Source organism: Crocuta crocuta, unplaced genomic scaffold, assembly GCF_008692635.1.
Source record: "Crocuta crocuta isolate KB4526 unplaced genomic scaffold, BGI_CrCroc_1.0 scaffold99, whole genome shotgun sequence".
Classification (NCBI taxonomy): Eukaryota; Metazoa; Chordata; class Mammalia; order Carnivora; family Hyaenidae; genus Crocuta; species Crocuta crocuta.
In genome coordinates this window covers 5,015,988-5,042,530 of record NW_027551560.1, presented here as the reverse complement: position 1 = coordinate 5,042,530, position 26,543 = coordinate 5,015,988, and the positions used below count along the sequence as shown (strand labels likewise).

Here is a 26,543-nt window from a genome sequence, read left to right as displayed (position 1 = left end):
CCACTCCCTAGATGCAAAATACTAGTATGACCCTTCTTTTTCCTATCAGGAGGACAACAGGAAGTGTCTGCAGTAGATAAACCAAGATTTGTGTTACTGGCAGATTATACAGAGCTGCAGCTTCAAAGTTTTTTGGCCAGATACAAAGTAAAACTACATATTTCTACACTGTGACCCATGCACACTCATATTGGTCAAGGAGACAAAAGTTTTCTAGAAATATTTGCCAGGAAAGGCACTCTGGTATTTTCCCATCCTGTCCAGCCCACTTTCCAGACCAGGTCAGGATCCCTAAGTGACTGTCATGAGCCCCTGGTGAGTGGCAACTTGGACCTTGAGAAATACTGCTCAGTGGTAAGATGACAGTCATCAAAGGAACTGAGAGCTAACATAGCAAAAAGAACTGCGGATCTGTGTCAAGCATGGTGACAGCAGTTGATGTCACTGTATTATATGACTGACATTTGCTAAAGGTCGAACTTAAACATTCTCACCAAGAATTGAAAATTCTGCCATGCCTGTGGAAATATCTTACTATTCGGTGGAGGGGCAGATTCATTGTTTATTTTTAGTGACTCAATACATGATCAATTTTGAAGTCTCCAAAAAACAAAAAACAAACAACATTCTCACCAAAAAACAAAATGAAAAGCAAAGACAGAGAAACATGTAAGATGACAGACATGCTAACTAACTCATAACGTGCATCTGATCACCCCAACGCGCACTTCAGGTATCTTAAAATATGATTTGTCGATGATAATTTCCTCCATAAAGCTGAGAACTGATGCATGAAACTCCTAACAGAAGTTCACCCGGGCAGTGGTACTGGGAGGTGAAGGAGGTGACAAATCTGTTGTTTTAGATCCTGTGGTCTTTACTTTAGTTGCATTTGTTATATTTTCAGTGTTTTGACAAAAATGAAAACTACGTCACAAAGCCAACCAAGTAAAGGAGGCCTTTGATTCCTTCCCCAGGTGTCCTCACCTGTTCCTGATCTCCTTCAGCAAGGACATGTCCTTGTCGTACCCAAACTCGCCTCCAGCTGGCCGAGGCACGTTCATGATGTCCGCGTGTGTGGCCACCAGCACGACGTGGAGTGGGTTCTTCAGCTTCCCGCCAAAGGCTGGGGGCAGAGAGCAGACATTTCACAGGCAGGTCATCCTTCTCGGTTTTCTCTTGTCCCCAGGTGAGGCGGGGTGTGCTGGCCAGCCGGCTGTACAGGATCACATCGAGAAGACCCCAGCACACCCAAACGCGGGTAGAGCCCGTTTTCCTGGTCCTCCAGGAGGACGGCCCAGAAGTGGGCCAGCACCGACCAGCAGCACCAAGCCACCTTCTCAGATGTCCCCCCAAGTGGCTCTGCTTGCCCTGGCTCTGAGCAGGGGCACCTTTAGAAGACCTGGAAAGCCCTGTGAGTACAGCTATACCCAGAAATGTCCACAACAGGACCTGTGGCGGTGCACACAGACAGCCTCTTACTGATGGAGTGTTTGGGTAAGAAAACAGAAAGAATGAGAAAGAGAAAGGCAGAGTGGACATACCCTGAGGGGGTGAAGCCCAATTATTTGATTTTTATAGGAATTTCAAATAAAATAATTGATAGCCCAGTTTTGTTTCCACCATGGAAGGCAGTCCCATTCTGTTTTTTTATTTTTTTTAAATTTTTTAACGTTCAGTTACTTTTGAGGGAGAGAGGCAGAGTGCGAGTGGGGGAGGAGCAGAGAAAGAGGGAGACCTACAGAATCCCAAGCAGGATTCAGGCTCTGGGCTGTCAGCACAGAGCCCCACACGGGGCTCACACTCACAAACCATGAGATCATGACCTGAGCCAAAGTCAGATGCTCTAGTGACTGAGCCACCCAGGTGCCCCTCTTTTTTGTACAAAGGAACAAAAAGCATATTCCACACTATCTTTGCTCTAGGATGAAAATTAAGATAATGCCTTCACTCAGTATGGTCCTTTCCATTCTGGATGGAACTACAGAATGAAGGGGGCTCATTTTACTTATTAATTACATATCATTAGGTAGAGAGACACAGAGGTCATCGTAGGCCATAGTCCACTTCCACCCAACAAAAGTGATCACACCTCTAAAGTATAGGAAGAATGTGAGAAACAGCTCTCAAGAAATCACTCAGACTTGGTCTCTGAGGCAGGAAAATGTGATCATGTAACAATTCCCTACAGAAATGTCCAGAGTGGGAATCCTGTCACAGGAAGGAGTGACCAAGGAAACCTCATTGTTAGCTGCAAGCTATAAATCCCCCAAGCAGCTGAGCAGCCCATGGGAAGAGCACTCTCGCACCAGGGCATGCTGGCTTACCTATGGGTTCTTCAACAGGCACAAGAGACTTCAGGAAATTCAGCCAGAAAATCACTTGGTTCAACTGGATCTCATAGGGCTCTTCCAGACTGAAAACGATGACGTGGATGGACGTGGGATCATTTGCAGCAAAATAGTCATAACAGCAGAAGTATACAGGATTTCCAGAGAACTCCCACACACTGAAATCACCAACTCCTACAGACAGAATGCAGATTACTATCTGAAACAGCACCGGCAAGTGCCAATCACCATTTTGCTTAGCACCTTAGGGACCACCAAGGGAAAGAGTGATGTCCATAGCATCGACCTGTTTATCTTTGCATCTTTGGAGACACATGCATCCCACCTCTCACCACAGGGATGCCTCCTCACAAGGAAGGAGTCAGGGCAAAATGCTGACTTGGGGTTCCCCATCAACAAACCCACACAGAGAATGGATGTGATAAGATTCCATATCCTCACATAAGTATAAATTCTTTTTGGAACATGACAGGGTATATGACATTGAACAAAAAAGTCACTACGATATGTAACTTCATTTTGGCCCAGTAATGACTACATTCGCCTTCCATAGGTGAGTAAGCGACCCATTCAGGTTGGTCAAAAGCCAGCAGGCTGCCTGCAAAAGGGAAAGACGCAATAGTTGATTCGCAGTTCTGCACCTGAAGGATGTGGGTGAAAGTGTGAGGAGGTGGGGTCTGTGAGGTCACCCAGGGTGGGGGGGCAGTTCCTCCCACATACCTGAGTGTGGGTGCAGAGGATTTTCTTGGAAGTATCTGTGGGGGAGGCTCTGACTGCAGTTCTTGAGGCACCTGGGACTTCTCAGTGACTGTCCAGACACAGGGGTGCCCCACCCCTACACAACACATCAAGCAGGATGGTGTCGACCCACCCATGGGCCTCTGAGAGACCAGGCAGGACCATTTACGTTGTAGGATTTCAGGCTCCCTTTCCCTAATTCTACCCTCTTAGTGCTTATTTTGGGCCAGAAATGCTGTAGTCAACATTCTAGAAGATCCAAGGCTCTTCTGGAGCTCCCCCTAGGAGCACACACACTCCTGGGGATAGGACTCTCTAAGTCTGACAGTGGAGGCCTTGGTGTGAAGGTTTCTGGAACACAGGCTTGGGTCCTCCAAGCATGGGGAGCATTGGGAGTCAGAGCTGGGGCAGGAGGGAGTTATGGAGGAGCCCGGTGAGGGTGTGTGGGGTGCTGACGACACACTTCTCCTCTCCCTATGCCACACTCCAGCTCAGCTCTGGGAGTTAAGAGAACACTCAGCTTTTAGGACAGCAAAAGGCCCATGGACTTTAATTCCACTTTACTGGGGCCAGCAGAGCCTACATAAGGATGCTCCCAATTGCCATTTTCTGAGCACCTCCTCTGTGTCAGACACTCTACCAGGCACGTGAATAAACACAGGCTCATACGGTCCTCACAGATGAGTCTCAAAGAAACTGTTTTATCCCTGCTCTAAACTGTGTCTCAACAAAGCAGGGGCTGGTGTTCAAGTGACCCAGGCCCAAGTGGCGGCTCTGGGAGCCGCAGAGGGTACAGCAGCAAGGACTCAGTGGTTGATGGAGGGAGTAAACCTTCCTTGGTAACATTTAAAGCTTCATTCCCTTGGAAATGATTGAGAGCAAAGAACATACTTGAAATTTTGCCTGTGGAAAAACCTGCCTGTGCTTGTATCAGCATCAGCCATGAGTGTAGATGATTCAAGGATCACTCTTCTCATACCTGGACTGGTCAAACTGCTAATGGGATAGTATTTTTTAAGTTTTCCAATCCAAGTGGATGTTTGGCTCTGCTTAGAAAAAGTATTGATTTACTCAGCAGTCATTTATTTAAGCACATACGCTATGCCCGGAGCTTTGCTAGGTGCCCAGGACAGCAGAGTGTCTGGTTTCACTATTTAGGGGTATTGACCAGCCATGATTCATTGGGTCATCCCAAGGTCACTTCATGCAGCTCTTCCTCTGTCCTTTGTGGGACTGTGACACATGCAGTGGGACGGGCTCCCTCACGGGGTGAACTGCAGTCCAGGCAAAGGGACACTGGGTCCCCCCTGTGGGGGGATGGGTGGGCTACTGTACCATTCAGATAGGCATTCTGGATGTCGATGGCCTTGGTGGACTGGTCATCGGCTGCACAGTGCGGGTACTGGGGCGGGGCCACCACCACCTCCAGGGTCCCCCTGGTGAGGCCCGGCTCAAACATCATGCTGCGACTCCTGACGCTCACGTGCTCGCAGCCCGGGTACAGGTTGCTGATGCTCACGGATCCTGCAGGCAGAGAGGACGCAGTGAGACCCCAACCTGGGCGACATGTGTGCCAGCGCCCCTCTCACCTCACCCATGCCTTGTCGGTTCCTGGGACACTCTCATCCCCACCACCTGCTGCTTGGGGCTGGGCCGTGTGGACCCCTCACGTGTGCTGGGCGGCAGAGGTTCAGGGCTGTGGCCTGGATTCTTTCTGGCTGCTGCACCTCCCACATCCCTTTCCCGCGCTGCTCTGGGCCCCAGAGGAGGACTCCATGGACTGCATCTCCCAGGCCTACCGGCCACTTGGTTTCTAGTTGGGGTCAACCAACAGGAGGCATCGGACAGGACAGGACAGAGAAGGCCCAGGTGTCCCCTGCCCGCCCTTGCTGCTTCTCTAATTCCAGTTGTGTGCCTGTGACTCTAGACCACCTGAGCGGCTTCACCCTGGGCTCCAGCTTTCTCAGGAACAGGATTTCTTCCCCTTGTCTTTTCTGCCCTCACGGCAGTAATCGCTTCCTTCTGTTCCAGGCCTTGGATGCTTCACCTTCTCTTCAATGTCCCTGTGATTTTAGCCCAGGGCACTATCCTTCCATTAATGTCCCCATCTGGATCCTGACAGGTGCAGATGAAGTGGTGCCACTTGGTACATGAGATGGTGTTAGGCAACTGCTAGACTGACTGCAAATAGATTCTACACAGTAGCAGGCTAGGCTTCTCGAGGGAGAGCCGACAGGATTTGGTAAAAGGTAGGCATTCCTATACCTCACTGAGTTTTCATTAGAAAAGAGCTTTTACACAGTAGTTTAAAAATAATTTCAAAGTCGGTGGCGCCTGGGTGGTTCAGTTGGGTAAGCAACTCACTCTTGACTTCGGCTCAGGTAATGGTCTCACAGTTCTGGTATCGAGCCCCATGTCTGGCTCTATGCCCATGGAGGTTGCTTGGGATTCTCTGTCCCTCCCTGTCTGCCCTTCCCCTGCTCAGTCTCTCTCTCTCAAAATAAATAGACAAAAAAATAATTTCATGGGCATATATTGAAATCCGAGAAGAAAAACATGATTTTTTGCTAACTGCTGGCCCCTAGTGGTGAAAAGTGGCAGGGCAAGCCTGACACAGAGGCCATCATTGCACCCTGGGCAGAAAACAGGGTTTTTTTTATAAACTACCAAAACTGAAACAGTAAGAAATAGAAAATTTGAACAGATTCACAACCAGTAAAGAAATTTAATCAGTAATAAAAAAATCTCCCCCAAAACAAGAGTCCAGGGCCAGATGTTTCACAGGGGAACCTACCAAACATTTAAAGAATTAATACCTATTCTTTTCAAACTATTCCAAAATATAGATGGAAGGAAAACTTCCAGACTCATTCTATGAGGCCAATATTACCTTGGTGCAAAACCAAAGACCCCACTGAAAAGGAGAATAACACACCAATTTCCCTGATGAACACAGATGCAAAAATTCTCAACAAGATACTAGCAAATCAAATCCAATAATACATTTAAAGAATTCACCAAGATCAAGTGGGATTTATTTCTGGGCTACAGATTTGGTTCAATATCCATAAATCAATCAATATGATACACCACAGATTAATACAATAAAGGAAAAGAACCACATGATTCTCTCAACAGATGTAGAAAAACCACTTGACAAAATACAGCATCGTTTCTTGATAAAAACCTTCAAAGGAGCATTTGGTTGGCTCAGCTAGTTAAGCAGTGGACTCTTGATTTCAGCTCAGGTCATCCTATGTTGGGCTTTTCACTGGCAGTGCAGAGCCTGCTTGGGATTCTCTCTCCCTCTCTCTCTGCCCCTCCCTGGCTCTCTCTCTCCCAAGATAAATAAATATACATTAAAAAATTTTTTTAACCCTCAAGAAAGTAGGGATAGAAGGAACATTCCTCAACATCATAAAGGCCATATATGGAAGACCTACAGCTAATATCATCCTCAATGGGGAAAAGCTGAGAGCTTTCTCTTTAAGGTCAGGAACATGACAGGGATGTCCACTCTCATCACTGTCATTTAACATAGTATTGGAAGTCCTAGCCTCAACAATAAGACAAAAAAAAAAAAAAAAAAAAAAAAAAAAAAAAAAAAGGAAAGAAATAAGGAGCATCCAAATCATCAAGGAAGAAGTCAAACTTACACTCTTCACAGAGGACATGATACTCTATGTGGAAAACCCTAAAAGACTCCACAAACTGCTAGAACTGATACACGAATTTAACAAAATCACAGGATATAAGATCAATGTACAGAAATCCGTTGCATTTCTACAAACCAATAATGAAGCATCAGAAAGAGAAGTCAGGGAATCAATCCCATTTACAATTGCATCAAAAAGTATAAGATACTAGGAATAAAACTAACCAAAGGGGTAAAAAGTCTGTATGCTGAAAACTAAAGAACATTTATGAAAGAAACTGAAGAGAACACAAAGAAATGGAAGAACATTCCATGTTCATGGATTGGAATAATAAATATTGTTAAAATGTCAATGCCACCCAAAACAATCTACACATTCAATGCAATCCCTATCAAAATACCACCAGCATTCTTCACAGAGCTAGAACAAATAATTCTAAAATTTGTATGGAGCCAGAAGAAGACCTCAAAAAGCCAAAGCAATCCTGAAAAAGAAAACAAAAGTTGGAGGCATCACATTTTCAGACTTCAAGCTATATTACAAAGTTGTAATCATCAAGACAGTATAGAACTGGCACAAAAACAGACACAGAGATCAATGGAACAGAATAGAGAACCCAGAAATGGACCCACAAATGTATGGCCAACTAATCTTTGACAAAGCAGGAAAGATTATCCAATGGAAGGACAGCCTCTTCAGCAAATGGTGTTTGGAGGACTGGACAGCAACATGCAGAAGAATGAACCTGGACCACTTTTTTATACCATACATAAAAATAAACTCAAAATGGATAAAAGGCCAAAATGTAAGACAGGAAGCCATCAAAATCCTTGAGGAGAAAACAGGCAGCTACCTCTTTGACCTCAGCTGCAGCAACTTCTTATTAGATATGTCTCCAGAGGCAGGGGAAAAAAAAAAAAGCAAAAATAAACTACTGAGACCTAATCAAGATAGAAAGTGGGGCACCTGGGTGGCTTAGTCGGTTAAGCGTCCGACTTTCGCTTAGGTCATGATCTCGCGGTTCATGGGTTCGAGCCCCGCATCGGGCTCTATGCTGACTGCCAGCTCAGAGCCTGGAGACTCAGAGACACAGAGTCTGTGTCTCCCTCTCTCTCTGACCCTCCCCTGCTCATGCTGTCTCTCTCTCCTAGAAATAAATAAAAATATTAAAAAAAAAAAAGAAAGCTTCTGCGAAGGAAACAATCAACAAAACTAAAAGGGAACCAATGGAATGGGAGAAGATATTTGCAAATGATAGATCACATAAAGGGTTAGTATCCAAAATATAAAGAACTTCTCAAACTCAACACCCCAAAAACCAAATAATCCAGTGAAGAAATGAGAAGACATGAATAGACAGTTTTCTAAATAACACATCCAGATGGCAGACAGACACATGAAAAGATGCTCAACATTACCCATAATCAGGGAAATACAAATCACCACAATGAGATACCACCTCACACCTGTCAGACGGCTAAAATGAACAACACAGGAAACAATACATGTTGGCAAGGACGTGGAGAAAGGGGAACACTTTTGCACTGCTGGCAAACTGGTACAGCCACTCTGGAAAACAGTATGGAGGTTCATCAAAAAATTAAAAATAGAACTACCCTACAACCCAGTAATTGCACTACTAGGTATTTATCCAAAGGATTCAAAAATGCTTATTCTAAGGGGCACATGCACCCCAATGTTTATAGCAGTACTATCAACAACAGCAAATAATGGAAAGAGCCCAAATGTCCATCAATTGACGAATGGATAAAGAAGATGTAGTGTACTACTTGGCAATGAAAAAGAATGAAATCTTACTATTTGCAACTACGTGGATAGAACTAGACTGTATTATGTTCAGCAAAATTAGTCAAAAAGAGAAAGACAAATATCATAAGATTTCCTATCTTATATGTGGAATTTAAGAAACAGAACAAATGAGCATAGGGTAAAGGAAAGAAAAGTAAAATAAGATGAAAACAGAGGAGGAAGCAAATCCTAAGAGACTCTTAAATACAGAGAACAGACTGAGGGTTGTGCAGGGGAGGTGGGTAGGGGAATGGACAAAATGGGGGATGGGCATTAAGGAGGGCATTTGTTGGGATGAGCAATGAACCACTAAATTCTACTCCTGGAACCAATACTACACAGTATTTTAAGTAACTTGAATCTAATTTTAAAAGAAAACGAAAAAGATACTTCTTTCCACTTCTTCTCCGGGAACAGCAGGCAGCAGCCCTGCAGGGCTCCTCCTGGACACTCGCTCCCCCTCTGCTCTGGGTATTTCCTTCCCCATGCAGCCCCACATGTGACAGCTGTGACAGAGTGAGTGTGACATGTGACAGCTGGCCGCAGAGTGAGCATGTGTATAGCACATGCAGTGTGGGGTAGGTACCACGTGACTGAGTGGCTGCAGGAAGGGATGGCAGACACGCCACCTGGTCTTGTTTCCTGGCTGGTGGCTCAGCCCCCAAATTCTAGCATTTTCAGATGACTACAGAAGGGGCCAAGTTGTCAACACAATCCAACTCCCTGCTGTCTGCGGGATATAAATGCACTCACATGGCACATTTATATCTGATATCAGGGATGTGAATCGGTGTACCCAGAGCTTCCAATTTTCCACAAAGAACCCCATATCCAATTTTTTTGGTGAATGAGCTTTGAATGTCAGCAGAGAATTCAATGTTCCTCCTCCCCCTCTCTTGTATCATATATAGAATGGCAGCTAGCAGGCCCTGGATTTCAGCCTCTGCCTTAGACACACAATATGTCTCTGAGGCCTGGGTTACTTTTCTCTGGATTCCTGAGAATCCAGTGAGATGACACGTGTGTGGCACCTGAACCCAGTCAGTGCAGACGAGGTCAACCACTTCCCATGCTTTCCTGCTTCTAGGTGTCACTGTGGTGTCCCCAGGGAGCAGCCGCTGTGACAGATGGACCTCCTTTCCGCATCCCCTTGGCCTGCTCTCGCGTCTTTCCAGCATCTGCCATTTTCTTCAGTCTTGCGAACCCCCGAGGGGACTTTCACACGAGTGACCAGGGAGAGCAGAGCTGTGCTTCCTGAGAGAACAAGGCCGCCCGTCCCCAGGAGAAGGGAGGAACCGTGTGACGATTCCTCCCTCCAGCTGCTTCTGGTGACAAAACCAGTGTCGATGCCGGGGCACCAGGAAGGTTCTGAAGAACTGAGTCACGTAGGACACAAGAGGGAGCAGTGTTTACCTCCCACCAGTCCTGTGGGGGGAGCCTGACCACACTTACCTGTTATCTAGACAGAAATTTTGAGAGCGTGGCCTGGAGAGGCAGCTCTGAACAATTCTAAACAGAGGAAGACCCGCTGCATCTCTGTGCCAACTGCGGCCGAGTGACTTCTTTGGTGCAGAGCATACTTCTTCCTCCACAGAATGTTCTGTCACTGAGCCACACAGCCAAGCTCCCTCAGCGCTGCCTGGAGGACACTGCTGTAACACCATGACCCTGGCTGATAATCTAGCCTTCCTGAGCCACATTTTATTATGAATCTACTTCCAGATTCTTCCAGATGTGGAAGATGAATGGAGACATTACTTTGGAGAGGTGAGGGATAAACAGGAGATAAAATCTGTGGCTGGTTCAGTTCAGGCTTCTAGGGCATCATCTTCATACCCAATGAAGCCTTACAGAAATTCCAGATCACAGGTCTAAATAGAGGTCTTTGTCTCTCTTGATCTCTGTCTCTCCCCCTTTCCCTCTCTCATACACAGACACACTCACAAACGCTGGTGTAGTCCACACACTGAGGCTGAACCTAATCATTAAGTCTGGAAAACTACTGGCTTCAGAAAAGGTGAAACCCATCTTGCATCTCCAAACTGAGCCCAAATTGTGGAAGACAATGGACAATGTATGTCTGCAAATGCCCTTATACTCCAGACGGAGTTGTACGCATAGTCACTAAGCACTAGCTCAGGAGTCAGACACGTCAAGAATTGCCAGCTGTGTGACACTGGGCTTCCACTTGACCCCTCCAGGCTTCAGTATAATACCCTGTAGGCTGTCATGTGGATTAAAGGAAGTGTCACACGGACTACGTTGTGCCAGTGCCTGGCACACACTTAGTGCTCAGAAAGTGTGAGCAATAGGTGTGAGCAAAACTGTAGTCAATAAATCCATTGTGGTTATTATCTCAGTGCCTATTGTAACTCCACTGCTGTTCAGAGAAAAGACATTGAAAGGGACATGTAAACCTCAGTCAAGTGTCCCCCACCCCTGATGAATGCTTCCCAGACACCCTTCCTCATGGAGAGAGGGACTGCACAGAAACAAAACTGTAAAACCATTGCTTTCAATGTGGGGAATTGATAAGATACCTTGCAGTATCACATGTAGAAAACAAATCCTTGCACAAAATAGAGACTAAGGAAACTCTTTGAAGGGTTATAGTCTTATCCTTGTAAAATGGAATTCCCTCAGTTGGGTTCAGGAGAAACAACATCCCAGATGGCACAATTCTCCCGGGGGAAGGACAGGCACACGGCACTTCTGGACGTGCATGTACCCCTAGCCGTGTCTAAGAAGATCGGGAAAGACACCAAAGCCCGCCTCCCAAGCAGGCTCCATGTGAGTGGATGGACCAACCACGAGATCCTTAGGGAGCTATTCAAAATCACCAACCCGCTTTGAGTCGCATAGGGACGGAAATGAACTTTGTTGCTGTATTCCTGAATCACTGGGTGTGCCCAGCACTCCAAAAAGAAAGCCTAAGGGGGAGAACCCATCCTGGGGCCAATATTCGATGTGTACAATCTGGAAACTGTATTTGTTCATGCACGTTGGGTATTCAAAGGCTGGGTACCCTGGTCTGTATTGTTACCCATGTAGCAGATGTGTTTTATTCTGTCTCATTGCATCTAAAATACATTCATGTGAAGTGCACACAACATACAATTCACCCTATTAACCATTTTGGAGAAGAACACACCACCACTCTGTGATCTGCATATTTGTAACCTGGAACTTTGTGTCTGTGACTGTGACTTTGGTGCGGCCCTGTCCTTGCTATTGCTGGGGCATCTATACCTGCAGGCCAACCTATGGCCCACAGCCGGGGTAGACCCCACCTAAAGCCACCAAGACAATGAGTTCTGGTCACCACAGGCCAGGTAACCAACAAAGAGCCAGCACTCCTCCTAGATGGTGACAGGAGACAGCACAAAAGGAAGCAGGGAGTGGAGAGACAGGAGCCAGCGAGCAGGTACCTACCTGCTGGCTTGGATGCCAGGGGTGAGGGCGGGAACCTCGTGGAGCCAGCAGAGGACAGTCTGGGCCGGCGTCTTCGGAAGAAGCTTCTCAGCAGCCCACACTTGAGAGACTCCACCAGGGTGGTCTTCCCCGAGCCTGAGTGGCCGAACAGCTTCAGTTTGATCCTGGACTGGAGGTTCTGTGTGGGCCGCAGCTGCTGGATGAAGAGTCCTCGGTGCGTGTCCTACACACAGATGAAGAGAGGCAAGTTAGCCACAGGGAAAGAAGGCTCTGAGCAAACAGCCGAGGCCAGTTCTCACAGTTTGGAACTCTCGCCGTGTCCTTCCTAATCTGAGGTTTCTCTGCTGATGAGAAATTTAAAGAGCTACTCCCAAAGGGCCTTTCAAATATGCGATAGAGCATTATGAACTGTGGTCCCATCCTGAACAGTGCATCCTGGGACTTACTTATTTTATGCCTGGAAGTTTGAACCCTGGTCTGCGACTCTTACCCGTGTTGTGAATGTTTTATGCTGTCCCATTGTATCTACAAAAACAATTCCTGTAAAGTGGTCATGTCATTTCAGAGTGGACCGAAGCTCTGAGGCTTTACTACATGTACAGTGTGTACGACCAGCACTGCTCTGGGCTCCAGAACATTTCTCTCCCCTGAGGAAGCTCCGTAGCCAAAACCAGTCACCCCCTCACCCTGCCCGGCCCCTGGCAACCACCAGTGTGCTCTCTGTCACCAGGGATGTGCCTGCATCCATGGTATTTTCGTGCACCAGGAATGGGGTGGAGCAACTCCCACGATGCCATCATTTTAAAAGGGAACCAGGCTCAGCCTGTCAGGATGGCCCAGGGACACCTGCTCCTCTGTGTGGAGGGGTCCTGTTTTCTCATGGCACCATGATGGCACCAGATGCTCAGAAGGGGCATCGGGAAGTACAAACACGATGCTGGTGTGGGGCTGTGGACCCATAACCTTCCCACTATCATCTCAGCCCTGCAGGGAGAAGCAGGGTTACTTCACACTCACTCACTCATCAGCACACATTTATGGAGGCCCCCATGCTGAGCACGGTGCAGGGGACAGGAAGGTGTGGACCTGGCCCAGATCTGTTTCCTGGGGAGTCACAGATACGTGAACTCTGACTCTAAACACAACAAGAGCACTTTGGTGGGATGGTGTGGACAGGCGCTCTGTGCACCCAGAGAGCCCACCTGGACGCCTGAGCAGTGATGGAGGCGTTGCTCTCGCCGCTCTGGCTCCATCTGACTCACAGCCAGCCTGCTTTCCCACCCTGAGCCTGATCGTGGCTCCAAACAGGGGCCTGTTGGGAGTGTGGGGTGCAGGCTCTGGGGGGGATTCATCCCTGACCCAGGATGGTTTCGCTGCTTTAACCTGTTAACTTCCAAGCATCTAGGGGACCACTCCTGCTGGGTTCTCTTCCAGAACATTCCTCCCCAGGAGGCTCCAATCCAGGGAGCATTCTCCATCATGACCCCTCCCCCCCCAGATTGCAGGGTGTGCTGGAATGTTCTCCACCCTGGACTGGGGGCCAACTTGAGGGGAGAGACATATCCCCGGCACCTGACAGGGAGGTGTGTAGATATGACAGGACTCAAGGGGACCTACAGGAGCCTCTCAGAATGAACTGCTTGGTTTTAGTCTCCTGTGATCTCAGGCCTGGCACACACTGCTTCCAGTTCTAACCCTGGGCCGGGGGATGTGCTGCTCGTTTCTTCCCGCTGAGTCCCTGTGGCTTCTTCCACTGACCACCCAGCTGTCTCCCCTGTCAGACTCCACTCCCCCCCCCCCATCTTCTGTGACAGTGACCTTCCTTCTCCACGTGGCAGCAATGCCGCCTAGTGGGCATGATGGAAATGGGCGCTACATTTTCAGTTCTTGATGTTGGGCTGATCCTGGACGTGGGTGCTGTGTATCCACACAGGTTCACACGGTGTCCTCCACAGAACAATTCCCTGGGTCCTCCTACGCTCTGAGTGTCTGCTGAGCATTTACTTAAGAGAAGAACTTGCTTATGATTATGTGACCTTAGGCTTAACTGCAATGCCACATATGACCCAGAGTGTTTTGGAGAGTGTATAATCTCAATAGTTTGAGATTTCCAAGAATGCAACTGCTTAATAAATTGGTTTAAAACATATATAATCCTTCATGAGCTCCTACCCTCATTTGTGAAAATCAGGGCAACAGGCTGCCCCGGTGTCCTCAATGCATCCCAGCGCTCCAAGATGCATGCGCGTCTGCAGGCACTGCATAGTGACTGTGCACAGGTCCCCATCTGCCAAGTTCACTACATGTCCTCATGCCCTGGGCCCCAGCATTTATATACTGCAACACATTATATCTCACTCTTGATATTTCCTTTGATGTCTTTGTTATTTTACAGGTAGGGCGTTCCATTCACGCTTAACAATCTGTGCAGGTGCTTGTCATCTCAGAAGTCCTCCCCCTGCCCAGGGCTGTGTAGACCATGAGGTTGTCCTCATTCTGGTTTCTCCCTTAGCCTCAAATCTCAGTAGGTTCAGATGCAAAGCCCTGCAGGGGAGGGATAGGGCTGGGAGAGCCTGACCCTAATTCCCCTGAATTATGGCTCGAGTCAGTGCAGAGGCTGAAGATGCTCTGTTGTGACACAGTCACTCATCCCAGGGCTGCCCACCAGGCTGGAAGAGATGGGGTGCTCGTTGGATCTCTCCTGATGCCATGTAGTGTTGCAGATGAGCCCTTGACCCCTGAAGCAAATCTGCCTCACCTCACTCTAATTTAACCTTCAAAGTCAGCCCTTCCCCCTTCCATTTTTAAATTTTTTTATGTTTATTTTTGAGAGAGAGAGCACGAACAGGGGAAGAATAGAGAGAGAGAGGGAGACTCAGAATTGGAAGCAGGCTCCAGGCCCTGATCGGTCAACACAGAACCTGACTCAGGGCTCGAACCCATGAACTGTGAGATCACGACCTGAGCTGAAGTTGGACGCTTAACTTACTGAGCCAACCAAGCGCCCCTCCATTTCCCTTTAAATCAGTCCCCGGCACCCTCTTGGCTGCACAGGAAGCATCTGAACTGCAGTCATCATGTCCTGTGATCATCACCATTCACTAGGAATATCTCACCAAGTGGAATAGAACATTCTCTGCCTACTTTGTGACGTACAGCTTAACATAACAGTTCTTTTGAGGACACCAGTGTCCTCTTCTCCTGTGATAGGGGAAAGGTAGAAAGCCTGCTTCTGGCTGTAATCCAACCACCAGGTCCCCCAAACACTGTGCAATTAATTGGCTTGTGCCCCTTTTCTGCTTTGTGCACTTTTGATCTTAGCACCTCGACTTTGGCCATCACGTGCCCTGTGTGCTGGACTGAGGATATATTCGTCCCCTCTGCCTGAGCCTCTCAGGCCCTTGCACTCTGAAGACACTAGAGCCATGGTAACTACTGATGCAGCTCCAGAGAACTTCCAGAAGTTTCTCTGGCTTGCTCCAGGGCAGCCCAGGGAGGCCATGTCTATGCTTTGCACAGTGCTGCCCTCAAATGACTACAGTTCACTCCTTTGAACCTCAGCAGGGTATTGGGGGCTAGAAGCTGCCGGCAGTGTGTTTGCTGCTGCCCTAGCCAGCCCCAGAACAGAGGCAGGCTGGGATGAAGACTCTCTCTTGGCTCTAACTTTAGTCAAGGTTCTCTGTGTCAATGCCCTGAACCAGTGCCCTGTCCTTGGCCAAGTTAGTTTAGTTTTAGCAAGAATCCGGTTCAGTCGGTTTAGTAAAACTCCTACTCCTTCCTATGTGATGAAATCCCTGAACTCTCCCCTATATCTGATCACCTAGCCTACTTTGGCAAGAATCCTGTTGAGTATATCCCTACACACAGGCTCTGAGCAGTGGCCCAGGCACACCAGTGTGATAAGGTGAGCCATGCCTCAAGTTTCCTTCTAACACCAAAATCTGACCCAGCGACACTCAAATGCTCCCAGTGACATTCCTTGTATACCCCACGCTGCTCCCCCATAAGGGCGCTTGCCAGGGGTCCTCCCTGCTTCCCTCACTTGCTGGGACTGACTGATAAGACCCTTCACCTTGTCTTTGGGAAAAACATAAGTTTGGAAAGAGCTCCTCATCAAGATGGACAGATCTGACATAGGGCAAGAAAGCAAAACATGAGTCTTCTCCTTTCTAAGGAGACCCAACTTGGTCCTGCAGGATAATCCCTCCTCTTGCTCACTAAGAGCCTTGGAGAATCTGAACACACTGATTTTGATGCAGAAGTACAACAAAATGTTCTGAAGTGCCTTCCCCACTGCAGGTGGGTGGCACATTTCCTATTGTCACCACTAGGTGGCGGGACAGGGACTGGTGAGGGCCCAGACCAGTGTCCCAGGGAAGGCTGCTGCCAATCACCTGACAGATGTGCTCTCCAAGGCAGACTGTGGTTCTGAAGCAGAAAGGACAGTGAGTTGCTCCCCGCTAGCTCTGAAGGTAATAGAACACTGATTTCTTTGGAGGGAGCACACAAGTCCCTCCGTGGTCTCTACCTACCAGGAGATCCAAGACCACTGGCCCCTGCCACCACAAAGCCCTGCCTGGTCAGACCTTCCTGCAGTAACGCCAGGGAGTGAGGAGCTGGCACTACGATGTTTCCTAAATTCTGGCTCCTGCCTTGGAAAACTCCCCTGTGTGTCCTCCCTGGCCTCCCCATGCAGGCAGGTGTGGTCAGTGCAAAGGTGAGGCCTGGGGTGTGCATGGCTGTGGGCCTCTAGCAGGTGAGGCTGCCAGGCTGGGGAAGAAGAGGGGGAAGCAGCAGGGAGCCCAAGGATCAGAATTCTAAACCAGCCCTGCCTTCCAGGTGGTCAGAATGTGTATTTGTGTAAGTGGGAGGCAGAACATGAACTATTTCCCCATGTGTTTTCGATAACTTTATATCCTAAAATTTTACCCAGGGATGGGGCCTCCAACTGCATTCCTGCCCAGGGCTCACAAAGTAACAGCCTGGACAACCTCATCCAAGTGCCATCATATCTCACCTGGCCTCCAAGATCACTTCCTACCTGGTCTCTGTCTGGGCAGTTGGAGGGAAAGTCCCAAAATGAGAGTCAGATTTTGCTCCCACCTGCTGAACACACCTGGACCAAACCCGGTCTTCTGACCAAACCGCCTGCCTCTCTGATCAGGCACCATCCCTGCCCAGACCACCAAGCTCAAGTTCTTGTTCCAGGCCCAACTCCCTCCTTTTTGTGTTTTCTGGGACATAACCCACCCAATTCTTTACTGCCCCAGGCCCTCTGCACTCACTACTCTCTCTGCTTTTCCCCAGCCCATTTTCTGGTTGCCTCTCCTCTCCAATCTTTCATGCATGTCTTTAAATGTCACTAGCAGAGTTGGTGGAAAGTAACTCCCCTCCCTTCTCTAATTTCACCTTGTTTGAATACCTGCACTTTCATCAGGGACAGTGATCTTTCTACAAAGGGCCAGGTGGTCTCTCCTGTGATTGTCATGTATCCAGAAACCAGCCACAGAGAGTAGGAAGTCAAAGGGTGTGGCTGTGCTCCAATAAAGCTTTATTGACAAAACAGGTGCTGGCCCCACTTTGGCTGGGAGGCTATTGTTTGCCAACCCCTGACTTACCCCATCTGACATTTTTCTTTATTTGCTTTTTGGCTGAGCATTGTTTCTTTTGTTCACTGTACCTAGAATAGTTCTTAGTATATCTAGACACTGTGAATATCTTTTAAATAAATAAATATTACTTAGTAACTGCATTGCTCTTTGATGCCCTGAAGAATCCTGGTTTCTAGCTTTCTTCCTGTACCTTTACCCCTGGCAATGTAGCCTCACTTTCTCATCAGCAAAGATGACTAAATATCAGCAGATTGACAGGGAGGACCATCTGCAATCTGGGAAAGCCAGATAAGAGCATGGGGAGGTGACAAGGCTTTCCCCACGTGGCAGGATGCAATTAGACCCAGCAGGGAAAGAGCAGCAAGTCTTAATTATGCAAATGTGGTTTACTTGTGCTGAATTTTAAGTTCTGGGTAAACTCTACACTTTGTCCTATTTTCCAAAATATTCCCCAAGCACCTTTCTTTACTGTCTCATCTTAGGTGTTAAGAACAGCAACTATTTTAATATCAGCTTATGAAAATCTAATTGGAAGGACATCAAACACCCAAGGTGAGGGCACTGAAAACGCAGGTGGGAAGAGACACGTGTGGTGGGCTCTGCGGGAGGCACCAGGGGCTCCAGTACATAGCTGCCCCCAAATCACTCCGTGGTGAACTGGGTCACAGCAAACCTCATCTCCCTCAGGCCTGCCCTGGCTTTTCCTTCCCCAATGACCTCTATCCTGGGAAACCCTCACCCCCACCCTGCCCAGATGCACTGGCTGCAAGCTCTTATCTCCCCAAGGTCAGCCCCCTGAGATGTCTAAGGACCCAAGTAGCCTCTCACTCTGCTTTGGTCATTCCTCTGCTGCCCCCTGCAGGTCAACAAGAAGACTTAGGTTTTATGTCTGGAACAGGAAGCCCCTAGCTTCCCTAGCAAACCTTTAAAAATAAGTTCCTAGGCTCCACAACTGATTCGAGGTGAATTCAAGGGGGGCATTTCTGTTGCTAACTTGGCCCACTTGGAAACCTATTTCAAGGCCACCTCCCTGCTGTGCAGACACTGACTTATCCCCATGACTGTGTTTAGGATCCACAGGAGGGGGTCTTACATAGGATGGTTCTCTCTCAGGGGGTGTCAGGAAATGTGCAAAGACAGCTTTTGATTTCCAATGAATGAGGAAGGGGCAAGATGACTTGAGCTGCGTGGGGGTCCTCTTATCTTGCAAGGACAAACGAAGTCCCACCCACCCCAAAATGCCCACTGCACTCTGGTGAGAAACACTGGGAATGTCAAGAAGAAATGACATGGAAGGGAAACTGGTGACAGATGCTCCTAATCTATGGTTACTGGTGTGATCAGGCTCCTCCTCTAAATGACCCGACTTATAACTGCAAATACATCTACTGTCTTGGCTTCTCTGTAAGTATCGCCTGCTCCTCGTGACAACCTACCACACAAGTCCTTGCTGACGCACTCTCCAGGGTCGCTCCTGTGGCGCCTCAACCACTTTCAAGAACCAGGTTCCAGGACAAGGTGTCTCCAAACTCCAAGCAGTTACTTATTTGGGGACTTATTCATTAAAATAATGAGTGTGGTAGAAATACATGGCAGCCAACTCCTCCCTTTCTGGCTCATCAGGAAGCTGAGGTCTAGAGCCTTCTGGGGGAATGACTGCAGCATACAAACTCGCGGGTCTCAGTGAACACGGAGTCCAGGAGACTCCGCTGAAGGGAGCAGGCCCTGGTGACTCCTGGAAGAGATCGGGGCTCACCACACAGCACGTGAGCTCAGCATGGGGAAAGACCCCCACCCCACGGCTGGTGAGGCACCGGCACTGAAGCCCCAAGCCCACTGACCAGGAAGCAGACGTTGGTATTTCAGGACTGACTCGGAGCTGCACTGATGAACATTTGCTTAGCCTCACTGAGCCCCATTTTCGGGCGGGAATGTCTCCATCTTCGGGATGTTGTGAAATCACAGCCCCTGCCACACATGGACGATTAATGATGGCTGCTATAGTGCTGGTGCTCAAGGGTGCCCTGCCTCGGGGCCTGCTTGTCTTGTTGACACTGCCACGTCTGCTCCTGGGCGCCAGGTCACAGGAGGGGCCACCGCAGGGAAATCTCTATGTTTCCCCGGGACTCAGAGAGTGGTTTCTTACTGTGTGCAGACACTGTTCTAAAGACAACATTTACATCATTACCATACTGTGAGGTAGCTCTACAGTTACCCCATTTGACAAATGGGAAACTGAGGCTCAGAGCTGCTAAACAGCCTTATGTTTCCCGAGCCAGAAAACAGCAGTGCTAGGATGTGAAACCAGGCCATCTAGTCCTGAGTCTGTGCATCCAGCCATCACCTTATATTTTTCCTCTTGAAGCAAAGAAGAGAGAGGAAGCTTTCTGTGGACTCTGGGCACTAGCAGGGATGATGTCCTTAGATCACAGGTATTAAAATTTCTTTTTTTGCCCTGACCTTTCCTTAGAGAAAAATCCCTTTACCTTAGATGGTAAAAAACCTAGACACTGAAATATTCTCTCTCCCATCCGTCTTTTAAAAAGCTAGGCACCAAAACACAAGGGTGCCAACTGGTGGGAAAGAATTAAGGAAATCTGAAAGCAGGAAGGTTGCAGAGCCCACCTACCTTGATTTAAAGAATCTAGACTGGAGGACCTCCCACTGCCTCCCCTGGACACACAGGGCTGGCGGGAGGGCCATGCAACTTTCTCTGTATTTGCATTTCCAATCATAAAAGAAACATAAGCACATGGCAGGAAATCTGGGATCAGATTAAGGGAGAAAGCACCTTTAAGCCCCCCAGTCTGGTCCCTCTCTGCTGTCACTAGAGAGCCTGCCCTTTATGTACTTCGGTCTGGGCTTTCCTCATTGTTTCAGACCCGTCATTGCAATGACAATGGCTTTGCGCCCAGCATGGCCGTCCACTTTAAAATAAAAGGACAGACCTTTCCTGTGTGTTAAACATGACACAGCCCCAGGAGCGCATCTCCCGGGTGACCCACCAGATGGTGGGTCTGGTGGGCAATCCACGGTCTGCCATGGATTTCTGCTTAAAGATGAGTGTCTGCACCTTCACAGGGTCCGTGAGACATCTCTGAGATGGTGAGCAGCACTCCAAGCCAAGAAAGAAGATGTGCCTGAGGCTTCATTGTGAGGAACACAGCCCACCGTGACCGCTAAGCCCACTACATGTGGCAGGACAACACAGGGGCGTCAGAACCCTCCTCTGTGGACCGTGGGAAGCCTGAGAATCCCTGATCCAGCACGTTTATCCACGTGTAAGGTGTCCAGTCTAATGAAATCTTCCTCTCCACCAGTGGACTGTTAGAGAGAGCTAATAATTCACAGTAAAACTGCGTCCTCATCAAGCAAGTGGGAAGGCCAGATTTCAGACCAGGTTCTTTTTGCTGTCAACAGATACTATAATGAGTAATCGACTTACAACCACACTTCTCTTGTGACATGTTACGTATAAACACTCAGAGGCAGGGTGCCTTGCTATAACGTCCACCCGATGTCAGAGGTTGCAAACACTGAGCCAATCTGGCCCATTGTGTTGCAGACTGTTCCATTCTTTCAGGTGCTGGCTGACATACGGCTTCACATTAAGTGAATTTAGAAATTAGGAGACTATGGGCAACTTCCTTGTTGATATGCTGATAGGGACTCCCAGACTCCACCGCCTCTCTTTCTGCTTGTAAACAAAACACTTTCCCTTGTTTTTCTAGTCCAAATTCTCCTCCACAGTGAGACAGTGCACGGCAGTGCAGAGTGGGAGAAAACGATGTCTACCTTTAACTCATGCATTTCCTGTAAGAATGTGCAAGTAAGGCTAGGGATGCCTGGGTGGCTCAGTCAGTTGGGTGTACGACTCTTGATTTCAGCTCAGGTCATGATCTCACGATTCATGAGTTCAAGCCCTGCACTGGGCTCTGTGCTGACCATGAGGAGCCTGCCCCTGCCCTGCTTGCATTCTCTCTCTCAAAATAAAAAAATAAACAAAACAAATGTTTTTTAATGTTTTATTTATTTCTGAGAGAGAGAGGCAGCATGAGCAGGGGAGGGTCAGAGAGAGAGGGAGACACAGAATCTGAAACAGGCTCCAGGCTCTGAGCTGTCAGCACAGGGCTCGAACCCACAAACCATAAGATCATGACCTGAGGGGAAGTCGGACACTTAACCGACTGAGCCACCCAGGCACCCCCCCCCCAAAAAAAATTTTTTTTTAAGATTAAAAAAAAGAACACCTGAGTAAGGCTAGGGACATTTTTCCAGACTGTTCTCTTTCTGGAATTTCCAGAAGGAAGGGTACACTGCATCCCTGTAGTGGCCTGGGACATCTGTTTTCATGGGTCCTCTTCCCACCGCCTTTGTGGCCAGCTCACAAACTCCAACGCACAAAGGTGTGAAGATAAATGATCTCCCAGCTCCACTCCAAGGCTGGGAAGGAAATTACTGCACCCGTGTCCCCTCCCCCACCCCACAGCCAGGACCCTGAGACCACTATGAAAATTCAGATTCTCAGTAGTTTTGGAGTTAAGAGGTGATCATCCTTCCCAGGACCCTTTCCAATATATTTTTTTAAAATGTAGATTTATTTATTGTAAGAGAGAGTGGGGAAGGGGCAGAGAGAGGGAGAGAATCCCAAGCAGGCTCCAAGCTGCCAGCACAGAGCCCAATGCGGGGCTCAATCCCATGAACCGAGTGAGCCAAAACCAGGAGTCGGTTGCTTAATCGACTGAGCCACCAGATGCCCCCTCACTTTCCAGTTTATATGCAGGACATCTGTGGGATGCCCCAATCCCTTGCCACTGAACATTTAAATCAACTGAATTTTTTTTTAATTTCTAGAAAGTTTGTCTTTGAAAAATTACTACATGATTACAGTTGGCCCTTTAATAACACGGGGATTAGGAGTGCTGAACCCCCACACAGTTGAAAATCCAGATATACCTTTGTTTGACCACCCCCCAAACTTAACTACTAATGGTCTATTGTTGACCAGAAGTCTTACCGATAACATAAACAGGTGATTGACACATATTTTGTACCCCCACACAGTTGAAAATCCAGATATACCTTTGTTTGACCACCCCCCAAACTTAACTACTAATGGTCTATTGTTGACCAGAAGTCTTACCGATAACATAAACAGGTGATTGACACATATTTTGTAGGTTTATATGGACCATGGACTATATTCTTATAATAAGGTAAGTTAAAGAAAAGGAAATGTAAGTAAGAAAATCGTAAGAGAAAATAGATTTATAGCACTGTACTATCTATTGAAAAAATTTGCATAGAGTAAGACTTCTACCGTTCAAATCTGTATTATTCAAGGTCACCTGCCATTATAAGGAATTTGGAAAAAATACAGTAATGTTTACAGAAGGAAATGTTCATTACCAAAACACCACTGTTAATATTTTCTATGTATTTTTTAAAATACAAGGAGGGATTATAAAGTCCATATGTATAATTTATCTTCTGCTTTGAAGCTCTGGAACATCCTAAGCACTGAACTTTTGTTAATAAAACCTCTTCGAAAATATTTTAGTGGTCATTCTACCATGTAGGTGTATAACAATTTACTAGACATTACTGTTGGTCATCTGATGTTTCCGATTTTTATTATTATATATAACACTGCAATGAAATCTGTGTGCATAAAACACTTTTTCCTGCATGTCTTTCATTTCTTTGGGATAGAGTCCTAGACATGGAGTTCCTATCTTAAAGGACTAATTTTGAGGACTCCTGATATGCATTGCTATAATCTGGGCTGGAAAGACACGCCTGCACGTACATACTTTTGTCTTGTGTCCTTAAACCTTAGAGCAACAGTGTTTCCTGGACCAGAGCATATCATGTGATGTCTGGGAGTTCAAAACATTAAGAAGGAAAGAAACATTCAGCTTCCCCATTTCCTGTCTACTTTGTGGGGACGGTTATTACAGAGAGGGTGGGAAGAGGAAAACCAGGCACAGCAACTACAAAGAGGTCAAATGATTTCCAAGTCCAAACACAGAAGAGCTAAGTGATAGGTAGCTGATGCACTGACACTAACTGCATGCAAACCACAGGACGCAGACAGACACCTTTTGAATAAGCTGTTTGTCCAAAGCCTCATTTTGTTCATTTCCTTCTTTACAAAGAGAAAGGCAGACCTTTTCATGTAAAGCAGAGAATTTCAGACTGATAAACAGAATTTCTCACCTTTCGGAGCCTTGCAAGCAGACCTGCTACATGCTCATGCTGTTCTGATTTAGCCAGCTCTTCTGCTGTCTTCCCATCCTATTGGAGAAAAAGGATTAGTTTCTTTCCTTCACACAAGAGCTGTTTATTTCACACACTAGTTCTGCCTTTGGAGGCAGAAAAAACGCATCAGAAACAAAGGTAGAAAAACAGTGTGTCTTGGGTCCCTTCTTTCTGTAGAATCCTTATTTTACTGGGCTGTCCAGGAAAGGAAGATGAGAACTAGGAAACAATTGTGCACTGGTGCCTTGAAGTCCATCGGTGAGCTGTCTCAGACCCACAGGCTTTCTCATACTTGGCACCTCGTTGGCGAGCAGATTACCCCAAACCCTGAATCCCTTTCCATAAAGCAGACAATGAAGGCTTCCATAGATGCCAAATTCTAGTCAGTGCTAGCTAATGTCTTAAATTGCTTCCAAGGACAAACCTCAACACTCATAGGATGCTAGTTACTGGTAATTACTGTGCATTTCAAAGAAAAGGCTTAGTTTTACAGACCATTTTGACCTAAAGATTTTCAGTGAACATAAAAGGAAGATATCAGATTTTGCAGCACCTTTTAATTACAGAATTTCCATAGGGCTACAGTTTTATAGTGAGCAAATTCACTTCCACTTCCATGCCATGAATAAGCATGACACCAGCTAACATGTACTGAGCACCTCCAGATGTCATGCACCTGGTCTAGTTCTCGATGCTTTGCCTACATTGACTCTCGAGGTCACTCAGGGGAGGCAGGACCTAACTGAGGCTGTTCACGTGCCCCCGAGGAGGAAATGGAGGCTTAGGGACTGTTCTGCTGCAGGTTTAAAGTCATTACAAATTTGAAAAGTAGAAAAGATGAGAAGCAATTTCCAAGCAAATAAAAGCAGTCTTTTCAACAAGACTTAGAAGCATTCTGGCCCCTCTCTCCATGTTTATCAGTATCCCCCCTGGCAGCTCAGGGATGCCCAAGTCTGATTAACAGCACATCTTCCAATTTCTCAGCTCAAGTCATAATCCGAGCCAAGAACTGGGGTTTCATGAGACCAGCGTTTCTCAATCTCAGCACTGTTGACATTTGGGACCAGATAAATCTCTACCATGTGGGCAGGGCTGTCCTGTGCATGCAGGATGTTTAGCGCCTCTCTCTGGTCTCTGTACTGCCTTCTCCAACTTGTGACAACCCAAAGTGTCTTTAGACATTGTCAAATGTTCCCTGGATGGCGCGAGATGGCCCCAGTTGAGAACCAAGGTCTTAGGCTGAAGCCGGAAGCTCATATGGGAGCTCTGGGGAGGCAGGCTTTACAGTCTCCCTGCCCGTCACTCATGCTCCCTTAAAGTCCCCAGCTGTCTTCAATGGGCAGCTGAGGGCTTCTAGTCTGCTTTGGGGTCAATTAGGGATCTTGTTGGACATCGCAGCCCAACCAGGGATTCATGCCACACCGCCCAGATCTTTACTGACATGATAAGAAAGGCCTCAGGTTGCTGGTTCCCAAACCTGACGACACACTGGAATCACCAGGTTCTTTAACAGCTCCCGCTGCCTGCACGTACCCACTTCCTCTAGACATTCTGCTTCTCTAGGTCTGGAGGCCACACACACATTGCGGTTGTAAGCGTTCGCAGGTGATTCCATCATGCAGCAAAGTTTCGGAGCCACTGCCCTCATTGGAAAAAATCTGAGCCTTGACTAAAATTGTGTGTCTTCTGGCCACCGGACTTCCCTCAGAGACCCCAGGTCTACACATGACACAGGTAGAAGACCTTCACTGGCAAAAGTTAGTGTCCATGATGGAGCCTTTCAAATGACAGGAAAACCCCTGTCAACCATATGTCCTACATTTATACAGCACTTTATAGTTTGTAAAATGCTTTGCCCTAAGAGACACTATTCAGGCTGTCAGTGTAATGTAAAGTTTGAACTCTGGAGTCAGAATGACCAGGCTGAAGTCCTGAATGTGCCCCTTACCAGCTGTGTGGTCAGTCACTCAGCCTCCTGGAAACGTCTTCATCTATATGGTGAAACAGACACCCTCACCACATAGGTACTCAAGCAGATTAGAGAAAACCAAATAGAAAGGAGTACCAGTTGTGGAAAAAAGCAGCAGCAATAATTATTAATTAAAGAGTTGAGAATTCCCCCAAATTCCCCACCTTTCTCTAGGAGAATGGGGTAGGAGATAGATGTTTGCATTCTGGCCTTGCTCTACTGTGTGCCCCTAAGCCAGGTGCTGACTCCCACAAGCGATCCTAACACTCAGACACCTCTTGGTTACAAACAGCAGTTTGGGAGGGGCTCATTGAAAAGGGGACGTTTTAGGGGCGCCTGGGTGGCTTAGCCGGTTAAGCGTCCGACTTTCGCTTAGGTCATATCTCACGGCTCGTGGGTTCGAGCCCCGTGTCGGGCTCTGTGCTGACTGCTAGCTCAGAGCCTGGAGCCTGTTTCGGAGTCTGTGTCTCCCTCTCTCTCTGACCCTCCCCTGCCCACGCTGTCTCTCTCTCTTAGAAATAAAAATATTAAAAAAAAAAAAAAGAAAGAAAAAAAGAAAAGGGGATGTTTTAAGTTGAAACCAGAAGGAGATGAGAGAGTAAGCCATTTGGATACCTGAAGAAAGTCCTGAGAAGAGTAGCAAGTGCAAAGGCCCTGAGGCAGCAGGATGACTGTCATGCATGAAGAACGTCAAAGAAGCTCCTATAGCTCATGT

At 47.5% G+C, this 26,543-nt stretch overlaps 1 protein-coding gene across 2 annotated transcripts in view; it reads right to left on the bottom strand.

Annotated features, from left to right (window-relative positions):
* DAPK1 (death associated protein kinase 1) overlaps positions 1 to 26,543 on the bottom strand; it is a 185,871-nt gene that overhangs the window by 9,187 nt on the left and 150,141 nt on the right. For both annotated transcript variants that reach the window (XM_077749525.1, XM_077749524.1), the window contains exons 19-23: positions 23,818 to 23,895; positions 11,987 to 12,209; positions 4,425 to 4,613; positions 2,328 to 2,525; positions 988 to 1,126 (exon numbers count right to left, since the gene is read on the bottom strand). In XM_077749525.1, the coding sequence (XP_077605651.1) occupies positions 988 to 1,126; positions 2,328 to 2,525; positions 4,425 to 4,613; positions 11,987 to 12,209; positions 23,818 to 23,895 (827 nt within the window). The remainder of the gene's footprint in view (positions 1 to 987; positions 1,127 to 2,327; positions 2,526 to 4,424; positions 4,614 to 11,986; positions 12,210 to 23,817; positions 23,896 to 26,543) is intronic.